At 44.0% G+C, this 18,028-nt stretch overlaps 2 protein-coding genes across 2 annotated transcripts in view; one reads left to right on the top strand and one right to left on the bottom strand.

Moving 5' to 3' along the window:
• The first annotated feature begins 692 nt into the window (after positions 1–692).
• Positions 693–18,028, top strand: part of Commd1 (copper metabolism domain containing 1) — a 108,053-nt gene continuing 90,717 nt past the window's right edge. Inside the window, exon 1 of the mRNA XM_048435536.3 lies at positions 693–1,083. Coding sequence (XP_048291493.1) covers positions 907–1,083 — 177 coding nt within the window. The 5' untranslated portion in view covers positions 693–906. The remainder of the gene's footprint in view (positions 1,084–18,028) is intronic.
• On the bottom strand, positions 7,604–9,544 carry LOC125401296 (U2 small nuclear ribonucleoprotein auxiliary factor 35 kDa subunit-related protein 2-like). Its single transcript, XM_048435534.3, has one exon. It carries the CDS (start codon positions 9,271–9,273, stop codon positions 7,990–7,992), a length of 1,284 nt encoding a protein of 427 aa, XP_048291491.3. The 5' UTR covers positions 9,274–9,544; the 3' UTR covers positions 7,604–7,989.

Here is an 18,028-nt window from a genome sequence, read left to right as displayed (position 1 = left end):
TGCCCCCTTTTCTCTTCTATCCATTCTTTGCAACCTTTTTGTTTGTTTGCTTTGTTTGAGCTAGGATGTCTCTTTAGAGCCCTGGCTTCGTCAAACTCACTGTGTAGAACAGGCTGGCACTGCCTCTGCCTCCTGGGTGTTGGGAGCAAAGGTGTGCCCACCACACCTGTCCTCTTTGCGATCTCTATAGGAACGTTTAACACACATGTATAGTTTGCCTCAGGGTTGTTTTTCTTGGATGCACAAAAACATTTCTCAAGTTGCCTTTTAGAAAATCATGGATAATGTACCCTTCATTAGGGACTTAACAGTACACAAACAATGGCAATACTATTTCTTAAATAAGGTCTGAAAAGTCGATATAAAAACTGATTGAGTCAGAACTTTATCCCAGAACTCAGGAGGTAGGGATAGGCAGATATTTATGACGACAGTCTGGTCTGCATAGTGAGTTCCAGGCCAGTCAGGGGTATATAATAAGTTTCTGTTTCAAAAACAAACGAACAAACAAACATACAAAACAAACAAACAAACAAAAAACCCTTTGTGTGGGGTTTCTGCAGACACCAGGGCAAACTCTGGACCGAGATACAGCCACCAAAGAGTTAAAGTGACGCTTTTCTTGAGTTACAGCTCATAGGAGTAATCTCACCAAGCCATCTTTGAGTGCCTTTCGGAGTGAAAAAGGAAACAGCGAAAGCACAGCGATCCAAAGGGAAACTCAACGGATTTGGCTGTGATCGAAACAGTGGATGTGTGTGGCAGAACAAAAGCGAGACCTGCTTATTCCGACTAGTGGAGGAACCCGGCTTCGCGGCCAGACGGTGCCTTTGCTAGGTGTTACGGCCCATCTCGGCCCCCGTAGCCGAGCCGAGCTCAGGCGCTGGGCGGCAGGCCGCCTTGGCCATGGCGGGTGATCTGGAGGGCTGCAAGCCCCTAAGCGGGCTGCTGAGCGGGTTGGCGCAGAACGCGTTCCACGGAAACTCGAGTATCACGGAGGAGCTGCTGCACAGTCAACTCTATCCGGAAGTGCCGCCGGAGGAGTTCCGCCCCTTCCTGGCGAAGATGAGGGGCATTCTTAAGGTACTGCGGTTAGACCAGGCGGCGCAGGCTCCTCGCAGCCTCAGACCCGCCCCCAGCCTCGGGCGCTGCCCGGTGCTGCTCTGTGGCTCCTCCAGAGCCGTGGCGCTCGCTCCGCGACGCTCTTTGCTTTAGGGACACATACCCGCGAACCCTTGACTTTTTAAGACTTCTATGTGCCTGTACTGTAGATAAGTTTCGAGTTTTCTCCGTCCCGGACTTTTGTAAGATTGATGGGTTGCAGCAGGGAGTAGTAGTGCACGCCCTTAATCTCTGCACTGGGGAGGTAGAGGCTGGCAGAGAGCTGTGTGAGTTCGAGACCAGCCTGGTGTACAGAGCGAGTTCCAGGCCAACCAAGCCAGCCGTGGCTACGTAGTGAGACCCTTGTTTGAAGAGAGAGTGAGAGAGCGCTTGCCAGCTTTCCTGCGTTGTGGTAGGTAATGAGTTAGTTAGTGAGATTAGGATAGATTAGCTGGAGTAAACACTATTAAAGAATCGACTTTATGGTGAAGAGTGTATTTACCAAATGAACGAAGTTATTCATCAGGTTGTCTCAAGAAAACTATCAGAGGGAAACATAACAAATGAAATTAATTTACAAAGATTTCTGTGTGTGTGTATGAGTGTGGTGCCTGCAAGTATGTAAGTGCACTGCATACATGCTTGTGGAGGCCAGAAGAGGGTGCCAGATCACTTGGAATAATTGTAGGCCACTATGTGGGTGCTGGGAACCCAGGTCCTCTGCAAGAGCATTAAGTGCTTCTAACTGCTGAGCCGTGTCTCTAACTTCCTCCAGGGTTTTGATATAGGACCTCTTGTAGCCCACACTGGCCTTGAATTCGCTGTGTAGCTGAGATGACCTTGAGTTCCTGATTCTCCTGCTTCCACTTTCCAAGAATTACAAGCATCTGCCACCACAGCCTGCTGTGATGTGCATTCGTGTGTGTGTGTGTGTGTGTGTGTGTGTGTGTGAGAGAGAGAGAGAGAGAGAGAGAGAGAGAGAGAGAGAGAGAGAGAGGCGGGGTGGGGAGGCAGGCAGGCATATGAAGGCTAGGGGTCAGTACTGGTGCCTTGTACTATCACACTCCACCTGTCTTTCCAGACACAGGCACTCACTGGACCTGGAACTCCAGAGATCTGCTTGTCTTTGCCCTGCCAGTGCTTGGGTTACAGAAGTAGGGGGCCATGCCCAGCCTTTTCGTGGGTGCTGGAGATCAGAACTAGCTTTTGACTGAGCTATCTGGCCAGCTGGTCCCTGGGATTTTTTTTTTTTTTAGTAGGATGTTTTAATTATCTGACTAGTATATTTAAAGTATTATCATTTATACAACCACTATACAGTGTATTGTTTTCACAAGGTGTTTAAAATATATATATATTTTACATTTAAAACATTTTTAGCTGCAACTAGCCACATTTCAAACGGTGAAAGTAGTCACATGTGGCGAATGACCATATTTAGTGTATGTAGACCCAGATTTAGTCCTAGGAACGCTTCTAGTGTCAAAGTGTAAAGAAAAGAAAAACTGAAAATAATGTGTTTTTTAACTCATAGTGGGCACCCACCCGTTTGGAAGATTAGAACGTGGGACCGAGAAGATGACTCAGTTGGCAAACGGCTTCCATGCAAGCGTGAGGACCCGAGTCTGTCCCTAGAACCCCCGCAAATGCCAGGTGCCTGTAATCCAGACCCTGGGGAATCAGAGACAGGAGGATTTCTGGGGCTTCCTGGCTACCCATTCTAACCTAGTCAGTGAGAGACCCTGCCTTAACAGACAGAGTGGAGGGGCGCTGGAGAGGAGGAGGCTTAGTGGTTAGCAGCACCTGCTGCTCTTGAAGAGGACCTGGTTTGGTTCCTAGCACCCATGTGGCAGTTTAGTACAGCCTGTCACTCCAATTCTGGGAGATCCAGCACCCTCTTCTTGTCCTCATGGGCACCAGGCACTCACACAGTACACTTACATGCAGGCAAAACACTCATACGCATAAAATTAAAACCAAATATGTCTTAAACAAGATGAAGTGGTTGGACTAGGGAGATGGTTTATTATGTAAAATGCTTGCTATTTAAGGGGGAAGGTCTGAGTTTAGATCCTAGCCCCCAGGAAAAGCCAGGCATGTTTGTAACCCAGCACTTGCGAGGTGGAAAAAGGCAGATGCCCAGGACTCACTGATGAGCCGGCCAGCCCAGCCAGTGAGTGAGAGACCCTGTGCTAGAATTAGCACATAAGGCCGAGGGCCAGGGAGTGAGAGACCCTGTGCTAGAATTAGCACATAAGGCCGAGGGCCAGGGAGATAGCTTGCAGGTGACAGCACTTGCTAAGCCTGACAATCTAAATTCAGTTTATGAGGGGCTGGAGAGATGGCTCAGAGGCTAAGAGCATTGCCTGCTCTTCCAAAGGTCCTGAGTTCAATTCCCAGCAACCATATGGTGGCTCACAACCATCTGTAATGAGGTCTGGTGTCCTCTTCTGGCCATAGAAGGAATGCTGTATACATAATAAATAAATATTTAAAAAAAAATAAATTCAGTTTATGAAACCCACATGGTAGAAGAGAATTGTGACAAATTGTTCCTGGCCTGTGTATCTGCGAGCCTGTGAGTATGCACGGGTGTGCACATACACACCTATGTACACAAGCAGAGAGCCTCTTGCCTCCATATGCACACAGATGAGGAAACAAGGTGTCTTAACTGCCTAAAACCACACTATTAAAATTAGTGTTACAGTTTAATTTGCTATTAGAAATACTGGGGGGAGAATCCCTAGAGAGCTACAACCAGTTTGATTCTGGAGTGTGTTAGCACCTAGCTTTTCATCTGCTTTTTGTTTTGACAAGCATTTTAGCAACTGTACATTTTGTTGCTCCTGAAATGGGGAATTTAAATTCCCCACAGCCCTGACAATCCTGGAGTCCCCCTTACCCTGAGAGTGAACTTTCCTTCAGTCCTAAGAGTGTTCAGAATCCTGTCCTTGGGTCCCTGTTCAGGTGCCAGCCAGTGGCTGGCTGCTTTGCTGTTTTGCTGCTTTTGAACGTAGTGATTTTTTAGACTTAGAAAAGGGGCAGCATTATGGGATAGTCAAAGTTAAGAGCAGATGTGGGGTAGGAAAAATGTAGACCACGTTGAAGGGATGATAACTGGGCTGGAGATAGCTTGGTGGGTGGAAGTGACTGCTGCACGAGTGTGAGGACCTGGGTTCTAACCCCTAACCCCACACAAAAACTGGGCGTGTAGGGGCTGGATGACTGGCTCAGCAGTTAAGAGTATTTGTTCTTGCAGAGGATCTGGGTTTCGGTCCCAGCACCCAAATGATGGCTCCAGTTCCAGAGAATCCAACACCCTCTTCTGGCTTCCTTGGGCACCGTATACCTGAGGTGCTCAGACATACATGCAGGCAAAACTACTCATACACATCAAATAAATCTTTTTTAAAAAAAAGTCTTAAAAACTGGTCATGTAGTGCAAGTGTCTACATTTTGAGGAGATAGGATTGGATCTTGGAACTTAGGGCCCTTAACCTGGCACAGAGAGTGGAAAGACAACAGAGAAACCCATCTCAGACTAAGATAGTGAGGACAACCGCCCGAGGTTGTCCTCTGATTTCTGTGTGGATCCTGTGGCACACACACTCCCGTAGTCACATATGTGAACGTATCCGCACACACACATCACATCACACACACACACACGCACACACGCACGCACGCACAAATGGTGAACGGTCCAATCTGGCCATAATATGAGGGTATAGAGTAAGGACTATTTGGTGGATTAGACAAGAAAAAGTGAAGCACTTACTCCTTTAACTCTGCTGTCATTCCTGCTTTGAAGCAGGCCATACACTTAACATACAGATGGGAGTAGACTTCATGTCTTTCACCTAGAAAATCATGTTCTGCCTAGAAATGGCAAAAGGAGACACAGAGGACAGAACATGAGGAGACGTGGAATTCCTAGTGGGCACTCATTAGTAGTCTCCTTTTTTGATGTGCTGAGGCTTGAACCCAGGATCTTATACTTGCTAGGCAAGCTGGTAATGCTGAGCTAAACCCAAGCTGACTCCAGGTAACAGTCTTATTACCAACTACCTGGCAATGTGTTGTGTGCCATGGTTGGGATTCCTAACCTTCACATGGTTTCAAATGTTACCTACTATTTCCCTGACATCTGTACTGCATGCTCTTCGCTGTGTAGAATCATGTCCTTGTTTGGGACATCAGCACTCTATCTAGCTCTACCTGTCAATCACAGAGGGCAAACATTTCATCTGCTTATGGATATGTAAAGCAGCCCATTCATTCGCACTATGGTGTGTGTGTGTGTGTGTGTGTGTGTGTGTGTGTGTGTGTGTGTGTATACGTGTGCTATAGTGCACATGAGGCGGTCAGAAGACAACTTATAGGAGTCAGTTTTGTCCTTCCACTACAAAGGTTCTAGGGATCAAACTTCCATCTTCAGGCTTGGCTGCCTGCCCATTTACCCAGTGCTTGCTGGCCCACCACTATAGTTTTGACTTCTGCATAGTACCCAAGGAATTGTGAAGTTAATAAAGTAGTCATGGTATATGTAGCTGGTGCTCTTGACCACTGAGCCGTCTCTCCAGCCAGTATGTATTGGTTTTTTTGAAACAGGGTGTCACTATATAGCTCAAACTGGCCTTGGATTTACAGAGTGTACTGGCATTAAAGATGTGGCCCATCAGTGGCTGCACACTGTCTAACTTTTTCAGCTTATGTCTATAATTTGGTATGAAGAATTAATAATACTATGTGAGTTTTTATAATATACTTACTACCTTGCACATTTGTAAAGAAGGCAGAACTTTATTACATACTTTATTTAATACTTATTTCTGGCATGTGATAGGCCCTTATTAGACGTCTATAGTGCATTTGAATGGGTAGTGCTTCAATGTGCCAGCTGCATTGACAAGGTAACAGAGTTGGGCACAGTGGTATGTGGTAACTACGGAAAGCTGGGACAGGAGACTCATGAGCTTGATTGGGCAATGCAAAAAGTACAATATCTGTGTGGGAAGAACAGAAAATATGGTACTAAGTCAGGGGTGGCAAATTATGGCTGTAGGACTAATCTGGCCTGATGCTCCCATTCTGCCCCCCACCTCATGCCCATCCTTACTGTTCTGACAGCTTTGTTTGGTAGTACTGTGGGTTATTACACCCATGGTCACTGCCAGGGGCGTGCTAGGCAAGTGCTCTGCAGCTCAGTTACGTTCCCCATTGCTCTGGTTTTGATAAATAAAGTTTTGCTATGACATAACATGCTCATTCATTTGCTTATTTGTAACAGCTGTGGCCAACGTGGTAACAGTGGCTGTGACAGATACTTTTGTTTTGTTTTGTTTTTATTTTTGATTTTTCCAGACAGGGTTTCTTTCTGTAACAGTCTTGGCTGTCCTAGAACTCGCTTGGTAGACCAGGCTTCGAACTCACTGAGATCCACTCGCCTACCTCTGCCTCCCAAGTGCTGGGATAAAAGGTATGTGCCACCACCCCCTGGTGACAATATTATTTGATATTAAAAGCCTAAAGTATTTAACATCTGAACATGTACATAAAGATGCTAACCCTTACCTTAAACATCTATTCTTAAACTCACAATGTCACTATTTGGAAATGACGTGTAAATTATGTTTAGAAGTTGGTTATTTGGTAGATAACTAAAAATTTCACTAACTTGTTCTCAAGACTTGAGATCTTTGATTTAAAAAAAATAACATCATTATGAGCTGGAAAGATGACTCAGAGGTTAAAGCACTCATGTGAGTGCACAGACATACATACACAGACATACACATAGACACATACACAGAGAGATACATACACACAGACATACACATACACACATACACACACATAGACATACATACACAGACATACACATAGACACACACACAGAGATACATACACACACAGACAGACATACACATACACACAGACGTACACATACACACATACACAGACATACACATACATACACATACACACAGACACACACACACAGAGATACACACACACAGAATACCCATACACACACACACACACACACACACACACACACACACACACACCCTTCAAAACAAAACTAAGAGGAAAGGTGTAGGCCTTTCATCCTAGCACTTGGAAGGCAGAGGCAGGCGGTTTTCTGTGAGTTCAAGGCCAGCCTGGTCTACAAAGTGAGTTCCAGGACAGCCAAATCTACACAGCAAAACCCTGTTTCAAAAAATTAAAAAAAAATTACCATTAGGTTGTGGTGGTGGTACATTCCTGTGACCCCAGCAGCTGACGAGTAGGCAGGCAGATGTCTGTGAGTTGAAGGCCAGTCTAGTCTACATAGCAAGTTTCAGCCCAGCCAGGGCTACAGTGGGAGAGCCTGTCTACAAAAACACATAGGGTTTCTGTACTCCTATGTGTTCTTTCTTGGTAAAATATAGATGTAATTTCCAATATTTGGAAATTTTGTTCATATTCACAGGATATAAAAATGTTAATAAATTAGTAAGTATAATAAAATATCACAGTTTAATATAATCTTAGTTATCACAAGAAAACAACACATGAGACTATGGAAAATAACATCAATAACAAAAACTCAACATATAAAAGCTAATTTAAACTGTACAGAAAATAACATCAATAACATGAATTACAACATCAAAAGACTAAGAAATAATACCTGGTCTGTCTCTGCTAAAGCCACAAGACTTTGTAACTTGGCTGGAAATTAGATTGAGTCGCCATGCTTTTCCTTCGTAATCAGTTTTGTTTTGAGTGTCTTGGGGTGTCTGAAGGATACCGGGGTAGGTTTTTATTCTGTAGCGGAGTTTTGTTGTTGACTGGTCAGTCTCAGATTCTTAGGCCCGAGTGATGCTGTCTTAGCCTGGCTCAGGATCTGTGGCTCTGGCTTTGTGGCCCTGGACTGTTGTCCTCTTCTCTTCCTCTTTGTGAACTGTGCCTCTCATGACCCTTTGTTTCCTGTTTGTGAGATTTCTTCCTCCCGTGTGTACTCTTCCTCTCCGACTCCCTGCTTCTCTTGGAGGAGCGGTGTGGACTAGACTGGGAGGCCCTTGGCTTGCTGTAGTATTCCTCACGGTGGTCCTTCCTCTCCCTCCTGTCTGAGGAGGTCTTACCAGAGTAGCCAGCCCAACCTGGAGACAGGTAGAGGTCTCTGTTAGCGTCTCGAAATTCATTGTTGGGATTTCTGAACACGTGGAGAAAGTTGCAGTGCTTTCCTTTTGGACATTTTTGCATTTCAAATAAACCACAAATTGCAATTTTCCACCGGGTCACTGGGCAGAATTCACACTGGAGCTGTCGTCCTGCATACCATCTTCCATTAAAGAGAGAGAGGGCTGTTTGGCATTCTTCTTCAGACTGGTACTGAACATACACATTGCCCCGCAGATGAGGTTCCAAGTTGCAGCTCACCTTGAACTGAATCACTTTGCCCACGTTCTTGAACTCGGGCAGCACATCATAGTAGAAGTCCAGGAACTGCTGGTAGGTCTCCTCCTCACTGTACTCCAGGCTGGCGTCCGAGTCGTAGTCATCCCTTCTGCACTGCTCCATTCCGAAGGTTGTGAACATGCTCTTCACCAGGAGCGTGGGACTTGACGTGGGAAAGTCGTGCTTCCGTGAACACCTGTTACCAAATCGGCACGCTCCCGTTTTACTGTAGAAGGGACAACTCGCTCGGTATTTCTCCAGTCTTAATTCCTTGGGTGGTTCTGGGTTCTGCCAAGTGCCCTCATTTTCAGCCTGGTCCAGCATTTTCTGCACCGCCTCCTCTCTTTCTCTCTTTTTTTGTAGCTTCTGCTCCTCCTCTTCTCTCTGTTTTTTCTGTTTTTCTTCCCATTCCAACTTTATCTGTCTCTCCTGTTCTTCCCTCTGTTTTCTAGCAGCTTCTTCCTTTTCCTTCTTTATTCTGAATTCTTCTTGTGCCTTCTCCTCCCTAAGCAGCCACTCTTCATGTAATTTTTGTCGCTCCATCTCCAATCTCTCTGTAAGTTGTTCATCAGCAGAAACATCGTCGTCCTCTTCCGGGGGGGCTGCAAGGTCTCTCAGGAGAGCCATATTCTGCCTACGTTTCTTGCGTTTCTCCTTCTTAAGGGCAGCCCTGTATTTTTTGTGGCCAAGTTTTTCAGGAAACACAGTCTCTTGGGTTGCCATCTTACCACAGAGCGCAGATCCCTTCCCAGATATCGCGATAATTATCTTTGCCACGCTGTGGATTGAAAAATCTCACCCACTGCTGAGTTGTTCTGCTTTGTAAAGCTGCCTTTCTGAACAGCGAATACAAGCTGGCACTGTCAGGCTCAACTGACTTTTTTCCTCACCAGAGTCACAGCCGTGAGCGCAGTGCTCCAGTAGGTGTGTGTGCGCGCATGCGCGCAAGGTGTCAAAGGACAGCTTGTGGATTGGAATGCGCAGGGCATGCTTCCTTGTGTTTACCCTCGGAGCTTCACTTCCGGCTTTTGAGTCTCCGCCTCCGGGGGGTTGCTCCCTCCTGTTAGTGAGCCTGGGTGCAGCAGCCCACCCTCCTGGACTTTGTGGGTGTGCTGACAGAAATGAAGTTCTCATGTTTGTTTGGCAGGGCTTTAGCAACTTAAGCCTCTTCAGCCTGGTTCCTTTCTAGAATTTTTTTTTTTTTTTTGCATCGAATGAGTTTTGTTATTTAAAAGTTTGCTTTTAATGTGTAATGTTGTGTTTTGGGATATTCACCAGAGAAGACTGCTCGGACATGGGTTTAAGTTTTTATGACAGTTTCTCCATATAGCCCTGTCTGTCTTGGAATTCGTTCTGGTTCTGTAGACCTGGCTGTCCTCAAACTCACAGAGATCTGCCTGCCACTGTGTTGGAAGCAAGAAGATAGATAATTGTAGTATAGCAAAAGTTGTATTTTTACTATGCCATCACATAAGGTTCACATTCTAAATTCCTAACTGTGTCCCAAGTCTATCTCCCCAAAAGCACAAAAGCCATATCCTGGATTGACATACGTTAGTTGACAAAAACAGCCGGAAGCCATTCTACAGAAACCAAAAAACAAGGTTAGCACAATGAGAGACTTTCCCATAACTAAGAACTTGGAAGGATTAGGTTTTTGTTTTCATTTTTGGCAGGTGGTGCTGTCTACATGTTGAGTTTTACAGCCTGAATGACACTTCTGTCATGGAGTCAGTTGTGCTAAGGTCTGGGGCCCTGTTACAGTAGAGTTTACTGTTGCTGTATGGTTTAGAAAATATAATAAAACATCGATAAAATATGCAAGTTAATTATTTGAGATAGGGTCTCTTTTTTAATTTTTAAATTTATTTTTATTTATTTATTTATTTAATTGAGACAGTGTTTCTCAGTGTAACAGCTCTGTCTGTCCTAGAGCTCCCTTTGTAGACCAGGTTGCCCTGGAACTCAGACGTATGCCTGCCTCTGCCTCCCCAGTGCTGGGATTAAAGGTGTGAACCACCACCATCGGTGGGTTTCATTCTTTACAGCAAGATGTCCTGGGACTCACTGGGTAGTCCAGGCAGGCCTTGAACTTGCAATGATTTGCTTGCATCTGTCTTTTGAGGGTCGGCATGACGCAATGTCCTGATCTAAATATGGATTTATAAATAGAAGAGGGCACACTTTTAGGTTTTAGCTATAAGCTGTAGTTTCATTTTTCTGCTGTAGGTGGCAGTGGAGTATTGGTTTGCTAATGTGCTGCAGGACTCCAGGCACATAATGCTTAAATGTTTTCTTTTTCTGGAATGTTCTAGTTGGAAAAAAAATTTCATCACCAAAATGACAACAATAAAATCCAAGGAATTTTGGAGAAGTAGCAGAGTTCTACATCAGGATCTGTAGGCAGCCGGAAGAGGATGACTTTGGGCTTAGAATTATCTTTTTGTAAAACCTCAAAGCCCACCCCAGTGACTTACTTCCTCTGACATGGTCATACTTCCCAATTCTTTCAGATAGTGCCACTCCCTGATGACCAAGTATTGAAATTTGTGAGCCTATGGGGGCCATTCCCATTCAGACCACCACATCACTCAAGTCCATATTCTAAAGGCTTGCTCCCCAGTCTGGTGGGCCTAGTTGAAAGAAGTAGGCTACCAGGGATGCTTTTGAAGAATACCTTTTCTTTGCAGCCCTTGGTATGCACACTCTTTCTCTTCTCTCTCCTCTCTCTCCCCTTCTCTTTTCTCTCTTCCTTCCTTCTTTCTCCCTCTCTCTTCATCTCGCCTCCCACTCTCCCTTTCTTCCTTGCTTGACTATCTTTCATATTTTCTATAGTTTTTTCCCCCTGGTTTTCGAAGACAGTGTTTCTTTGTTTAGCTCTAGCTGTCCTGGAACTCAACTTGCTCTGTAGACCAGGCTGGCCTCAAACTCACAGAGATCCTGCTGCCTCTGCCTCTGCCTCTGCTTCCCGAGTGCTGGGATTAAAGGCCTGCGCCATCACTCCTGGCAACATGTTTGAATGTTTTGTCTGACTGTATGTATATGTGTCACATGTGTACCCTTAGAAGCCAGGAGAGGGTGTCAGATCTCCTAGAACTCAAGTTACAGATGGATGTGAACCACCATGCGGGTGCAGAAATCAAGCTCATGACCTGCAGAAGAGCAAGTTCTCTTAACCACTGAACCAGCCCTCCAATTCTTTAATAATCCTTTTAGATCTCTTAAAGTCGACCATAGGGTTGGAAAGATGCCTTTCTATATTTCTATGTTTAAAACTCTGCAGCGACCCATTGCAAATGATGTGAATGGCAGGTGTCAGTGTGATACATTGCCGTATTTTTGCCCTACAAGGGCAGAATTGGGCACTTAGAACAGAGACTGGATGGCAAAGTCTAAAGTATTCATGTCTGGCCTTTTTCTAGAAAAAATGCCCAGAGCCTGCTAAGATCTTACAGTTTGAATATACCTCAGTGTGTTAGCAGTTCTTCTGTTAATAGGCATCCTGTTTATCCTGTTACAAGTGGAAGACCTTTTGTTTTTCAAGACAGGATTTTCTTATGTGTCCAAAGCTGGCCTTCCCCTTACTCTGTCGCCTAGTATAACTCACAGGGTGAGCATCAGCTTTAGGGTGGATGGGTCCAGCCACACTGCCATATCTGCCTCAGTACTCTATTCTGTATGCTCAAATTTGAACTGTTGTTTTCTCATATTTCTTTTATTGAGCATAAAACCATTTTTGTCTGTTCATAGAATGGTTTAATGGATCTGTACAGCGGACGGTGGCTCTGCGCTTCATGATGAACTGTAACATGGCACCTGTGCCCTCAGTTCTGTTTCTTTTGAATTGTTTTCATAAGGAAGTAGTTTTCTCAGCAGCTGCAAAGAAGGTAATTAGATAAACTTATATATTCTCCCTAAAGAGATTTCCTTGTTTTCCCACAATGCTGGCGATCTAACCGCAGGGCCTCCTGCATGTGAGGTACATGCTCTACTACTGAGCTATACCCTCTGAACTCCCAGATTTTATACTTTCCCATGTTTGTCAAACTTTTGAGGCCTTCCTTATTGTCTGTTTTTGTAGGTTTGCTCTATCCCCAGGTCTACAAACACCCCCAGTGCCTGTCCTGCTTGTCTCTGAATTACTGTTGTAGAAAGTCGCAGTTTCTCTGAGTCCCATCCTGTGTCATACCCCCACCCCCACCCCATACACACAGGGTTTCTCTGTGTAACAAACAGCTCTGGCTGTCCTGGACTCTCTCTGTAGACTAGGCTGGCCTTGAACTCAGAGATCCACCTGCCTCTGCCTCCCAAGTGCTGGAATTAAAGACATATGTCACCATTGCCTGGCAGTTTTTATTATTGTTATTTATTATTATTATTATTATTATTATTAGTAGTAGTAGTAGTAGTAGTAGTAGTAGTAGGAGTCATTTTGAGACAAGTCTTGCTATGTAGTACTGTAGTACTTTTGAAAATGAAGGGGGAAGGAAGATTTTCTTTCTTATTTAGTAATTATTGTTGGAGACTTTCCTACCTTTAAATGTCCTAGTTAGCAAAAATGTTCTTTGGAGCTTAGAGCTTGTACAGTGGCTCACACTGTAATTCCAGCATCATAGTACTTGGGAGGAGGTAGCAGGTGAAGTTCAAGGCCATCTTTGTCTATATAGTAAGTCCAAGGCTATCCTGGCTTACATGAAACCCTATTTCAAAGAACAATGTCAGGCAAAGCAAGTAAAGGAATTTGCTACAAAGCCTGCTGACCTGAATTAATCTGTAGAACCCTTCCTGTAAATTGTCCTCTGGCCTCTACATGTGTGCACATGCATGTACGTGAAAGTTTCTGCCCCACCCACAGCTCTGAAATAAACACACTTAAGCATATATTAATTACAATTGCTTGTTGGATAGCTCAGGTTTATTACTAATTAGCTCTTACAACTTAAATTAACCCATTTCTGTTAATCTATATATTGCCATGTGACTTGTGGCTTTACCTGTCCTCCAGCATTTCTTGCTCTCTCTGTCTTTCCTGGTGACTCTTCCAACTCTGCCCTTCTTCATCCCAGCATCCTTAGTTAGGTTGTCCTGCTTATACTGCCTGCCTGACTACCAGCCAATCAACTTTTTACTAACGATGAGAGCAATACATATTTACAGTGTACAAAGATTGTTCCACAGCACATGCACAAGCAAAAATAAATGTGAATAAAAAAAAAACCTATGTTATATCAAGTGTGGTTACCTGCAGCTTTAACTCTAACAGTTGGGAGATAGAAGCCCAGGACCAGGAGTTCAGAGTTACCCTTAGCTGCATAGCTAATTCAGGGCTAGCTTGGGCTACATGAGACCTTGATTTAAGCAAAAAAACAAAAACAAATCACCTTAGCTGCTGGCCAGAAAGACAGTGTCGCCTTTAGGAGAGATCAGCTGAGGACAGACACATTTGGAAGAGAAAGTTAGAATCAAATTCATTGAATTACAGTTGACTTTATTTTTCATGATGTCTAGGTTAACTGTGAATTAGTTTTAGAATGACTAAAATTATAAATCATTTTGTTGAATAACAGTGTAATTTAATATAATCCTAATGTAATGTTCTGTAATTAGACTTAGGTAATGTGGAAGACAGCAATTTCAAGATATCTAGCCGGGGGAACTTGCTGAAGCAGATATTAAGATGTTCTTTTGTTTTTAAAGCTTTATCTTGTGTTCATTGGTGTTTTGTCTGCATGCATGCCTGTGTGAGGGTGTTTGAAACCCTGGAACTGGAATTCCAGACAGGTGTGAGCCACCATGTAGGTGCTGGGAATTGAACTGGAAGAGCAGCCAGGCTCTTAACCACTGAGCCATCTCTCTAGCGCCAAAGTGTTCTTTTAGATATTCGGAATGTTGAGATAGGAAAGCTGGCCTGTCTAGCGGAGTGGAAGACAGAAGCTACCACTTTTTTTCGTTATTAAGTGCAAAGTTCCTTCAGCATTCTGTTTGGTTAGATGTAGTCATTTGTAAACCTAATGGTGTATGGCTCAGAATTGGAATGTTCCTTTTAGTCACGTGACAAAACGAAATATGGGGTATTTCATTCATTCTTGTATACAAAATATTGTGCTAAGTGCGTTAGTCAAATCTTTGTCATGGTGTTGTGGGATAATCTTTTTGTATACTGTGAAGAAGTGTTACTCTGCTTGGTTATTGAAAACCTGAGTGGCCCATAGCTAGGCAGGATTTCTAGGCACAGAGGATGCTGAGATAAAGGACAGAGACTGGAGAAGACATGAAGGAAGCAGGAAAGCAAGGTGGCCAATATGTAGATGAGGTCAACAAGCCTTGGGCAGCATATAGATTAATAGAAATGGTTAATTTAAGTTATAAGAACTAGTTAGAAACAAGCCCAAGCTACCGGCCAAAGTTTCCTAATTAAGTCTCCATGTAGTGAACTGGGAGCTGACTGGTGGAGTGGAGAAAGGCTCGCTGCTTCTCTGTGATGAAACACCAGAGACAAACAAGGAAAGAGAGTTTGTTTGGGCATTGGGTTTCAGGGTTTTCAGTGCTTGGTTGCTTTCAGATTTGATATAAGACTGAATGTCACAGTGGTGGGAACATACAGTATAGCATCATAGCTCATCTTGTGTTGGACTAGGGGCTGAGAGAGAGGACAAGATACACTTTGAAAAGGCGTGGCTCAAGTGAGCTACTTTCTCTAACCCTGTCTCATGTCTTCTTTTGAAATTTATTTTATTTTATGTGCATTGGCATATATTTATATGCCCGCATATATGTCTGTTTGAAGGTGTTAGATCCCCTGGACCTGGGGATACAGACAATTCCATGTTGGTGGTGGGAACTGAATGCAGGCCCTCTGAAAGAACAGCCAGTCTTCTTAGCAGCTGAGCCATCTCTTCAGCAGCCTTTCTCATGTTCCCAATAGCCCATTTAATTTTGATCTCATGAAATATTTGATGAGATCAGTGTCCTTAGGATTTGTTCTCTTTCAAAATAATTTATTTTATGCTTAATTGTATGTATATGTGTGTCTCTGTGTGTATGGGTATGTGCACATGTGTGCAGGTGCCCATAGATGCTAGAAGCACTGGGTCTCACTGGAACTGGAGTTACAGTGGTTGTCAGCTGTCTGATGTGGATTGGGAACTGAACTCAGGTTCTCTGAAGAGCAGTACATGTTCTTAACTACCTACCATCTTTCTAGCACCCTTTCCCTTCTTAATAGTGCCAACAGCTGGGAAAAAAAGCCTTTTGTTGGTGTATTTCATATGTAAACTATAATAGTATCTGTTAGGGGTATATAAAGACCAGTATGGTACTGTGTATTTAACAAAGAGTCCATAGTGTACTAGAGGACATTAAAGTGTATGCAAATGGTAAGAATTGAAAGCATAATAAAAAGCCTAATAAGTGAGTCGTAGATTAGAGCAACATTTAGGTTGAACTTTTGGACTAATAAGATGGTTCAGTAGGTAATATAGTGCTTGTCTGAGTTTGATCCCACAGACCCACAGAGTGTAGGAGAGAACCAATTCCTGCAAGTTATTCTCTGACCTCCACACATGCATGCATGTACATACACAAAATATAAAACAATTCTTATCTTTTTGAGGCCGGTCAGTGGTGGTGCATGCCTTTAATCCCAGCATTTGAGAGGTAGAGGTAGGCGGACCTTTGTGAATTCGAGGCCAGCCTGGTTTACAGAGCGAGTTCCAGGACAGCCAGGGCTACACAGAGAAACCCTGTCCCAAAATATCAAAAAAAAAAAATCTTTTTGGGGTGTACATGGCTTTACCCACGGAACCATTTTATTGGCCCTAAATTTTTAAGTTTTTAAAAATACAACAATTTTTGTCTGATTGTTTTGAGAGAAGATCTCTGGAACTCACTTTGTAGATCAGTGTGGCTTCAAACTCACAGAGATCCTCCTGCCTCTGCCTCCTGAGTGCTTGGATTAAGAGTCCTCTATCACACCTGGCACATTGTGACTTAAAAAGATTGATTTATTTATATCTGGTGTGTGTAAGTGTATAAGAGAGTCTACATGTGCCATGTATGTGCAGGTACCCATAGGAGCCTCAGGGTGTCAGAGTTCTTGGAGCTGGGATAACAGAAGTTGTGAACTGTCTGATACAAGTACTGGGAACTGAGCTCTGGTCTTCTCCGAGAGCAGTGAGCACTCTTAACCACCGGGCCATCTCTCCAGTTCCCTGTAATGACTTAAAAAAATCTATCAAAACTGGAACTACTGAGATAGCTCAGCAGGTGAAAGCACTTGCTGTGCACGCTTGTTCTCCTGAGTTCCACCCCCAGAACCCATGTAAGAAAGTCAGGAAATGTGGTGGTGTGCATGCATCATACCAGGGCTCCTGCAGCAAGACGGGAGGTGGAGACAGAGTGTCCTGGCAGCCCGCACCAGCTGCCCTGGAGTATCCAGCAGAGCAGGGACAAGAAAGCCTTCTCTCTGAGCTGGAAGGAGAGAACCAAGTTCCAAGAGTTGTCTTCTGATCTCCATATGTCCATCGTAGCGTGTTCGCCCTACCCTCACACTGATAGTAACAGTAAAATTAAAACGAATAAAAGTGGCCCACAAGTCTCAAAGTTGGTTAATATGAATTTACCACTCTGCCATTTACAATTAATAACTGATTGGCGTATTTTTTGAGGTTGGGTCTGTCGGTGTGGCTTAGGCCAGGCTGGAGCTTGCTGTGTAGCACAGGCTGGCCTGAGTGCTCTCCTCACAGCTGTGTGTCACTACTTCCAGCTGTGAACAGTCGTCAGTGAACAAGTTGACATTTTTCAGATTCAGATAATCAGAATGTGTTGGATGCTCTCATGCTGAAGGCTGAAGTGTCATTCTGAACCGACATTGTTCTTTGTAAAAAGAATAAGCAAACAGTATAGACACTGGACATGCTTATGTTTTGGTACTGGTTTGCCCTATTTATTTTGGCTCTGCTACAGAGGTTAGATCTAGGAAGACAACTGTGCCTTGCTCACTTCAAAGATAAGACTATAATTTTTTTGTGGCCAGTGTTTCTTGGTATGCAGACTGTTGGACTGTCTTTCTCCTGATAGTAAGATCACAGAAGCACATTGCTGTTACTTTTAAAAAACAGTAAGTAGACTTCTCCTTTTTGGGCAGGGTCTCATTATACAGCCTCGGCCGTCCTAGAACTCACAGAGGTCTGCCAGCCTTTGCCTGTGAATGCTGGAGTTAAAGAGGCTCGCCACTGTGCCCGGTTAGACTATTTTCTCGCAGCAGTTTAGACCTTTTCCATTATCAACATGCCACCTGTATGTTTATTACAATAGGTGAAACTAAGATCGTTGGCCAAAGTCCATGTTCACTTTGAGGTTTACACTTGGTGCTGTACGTTCTGTGGATTTTGTCAGGTGTATGACGAGGTGTCCCCCACCATAGGATTATACAGGGTAGTTTCACGACCTTCACAATTGGTTGTGCTCTGTGTATGCA

This window comes from Myodes glareolus, chromosome 8 (genome assembly GCF_982192425.1).
Source record: "Myodes glareolus chromosome 8, mMyoGla1.1, whole genome shotgun sequence".
Classification (NCBI taxonomy): domain Eukaryota; kingdom Metazoa; phylum Chordata; class Mammalia; order Rodentia; family Cricetidae; genus Myodes; species Myodes glareolus.
Note: the sequence above shows the minus strand (reverse complement) of the source record. Positions and strands in the feature narration are given on the sequence as shown.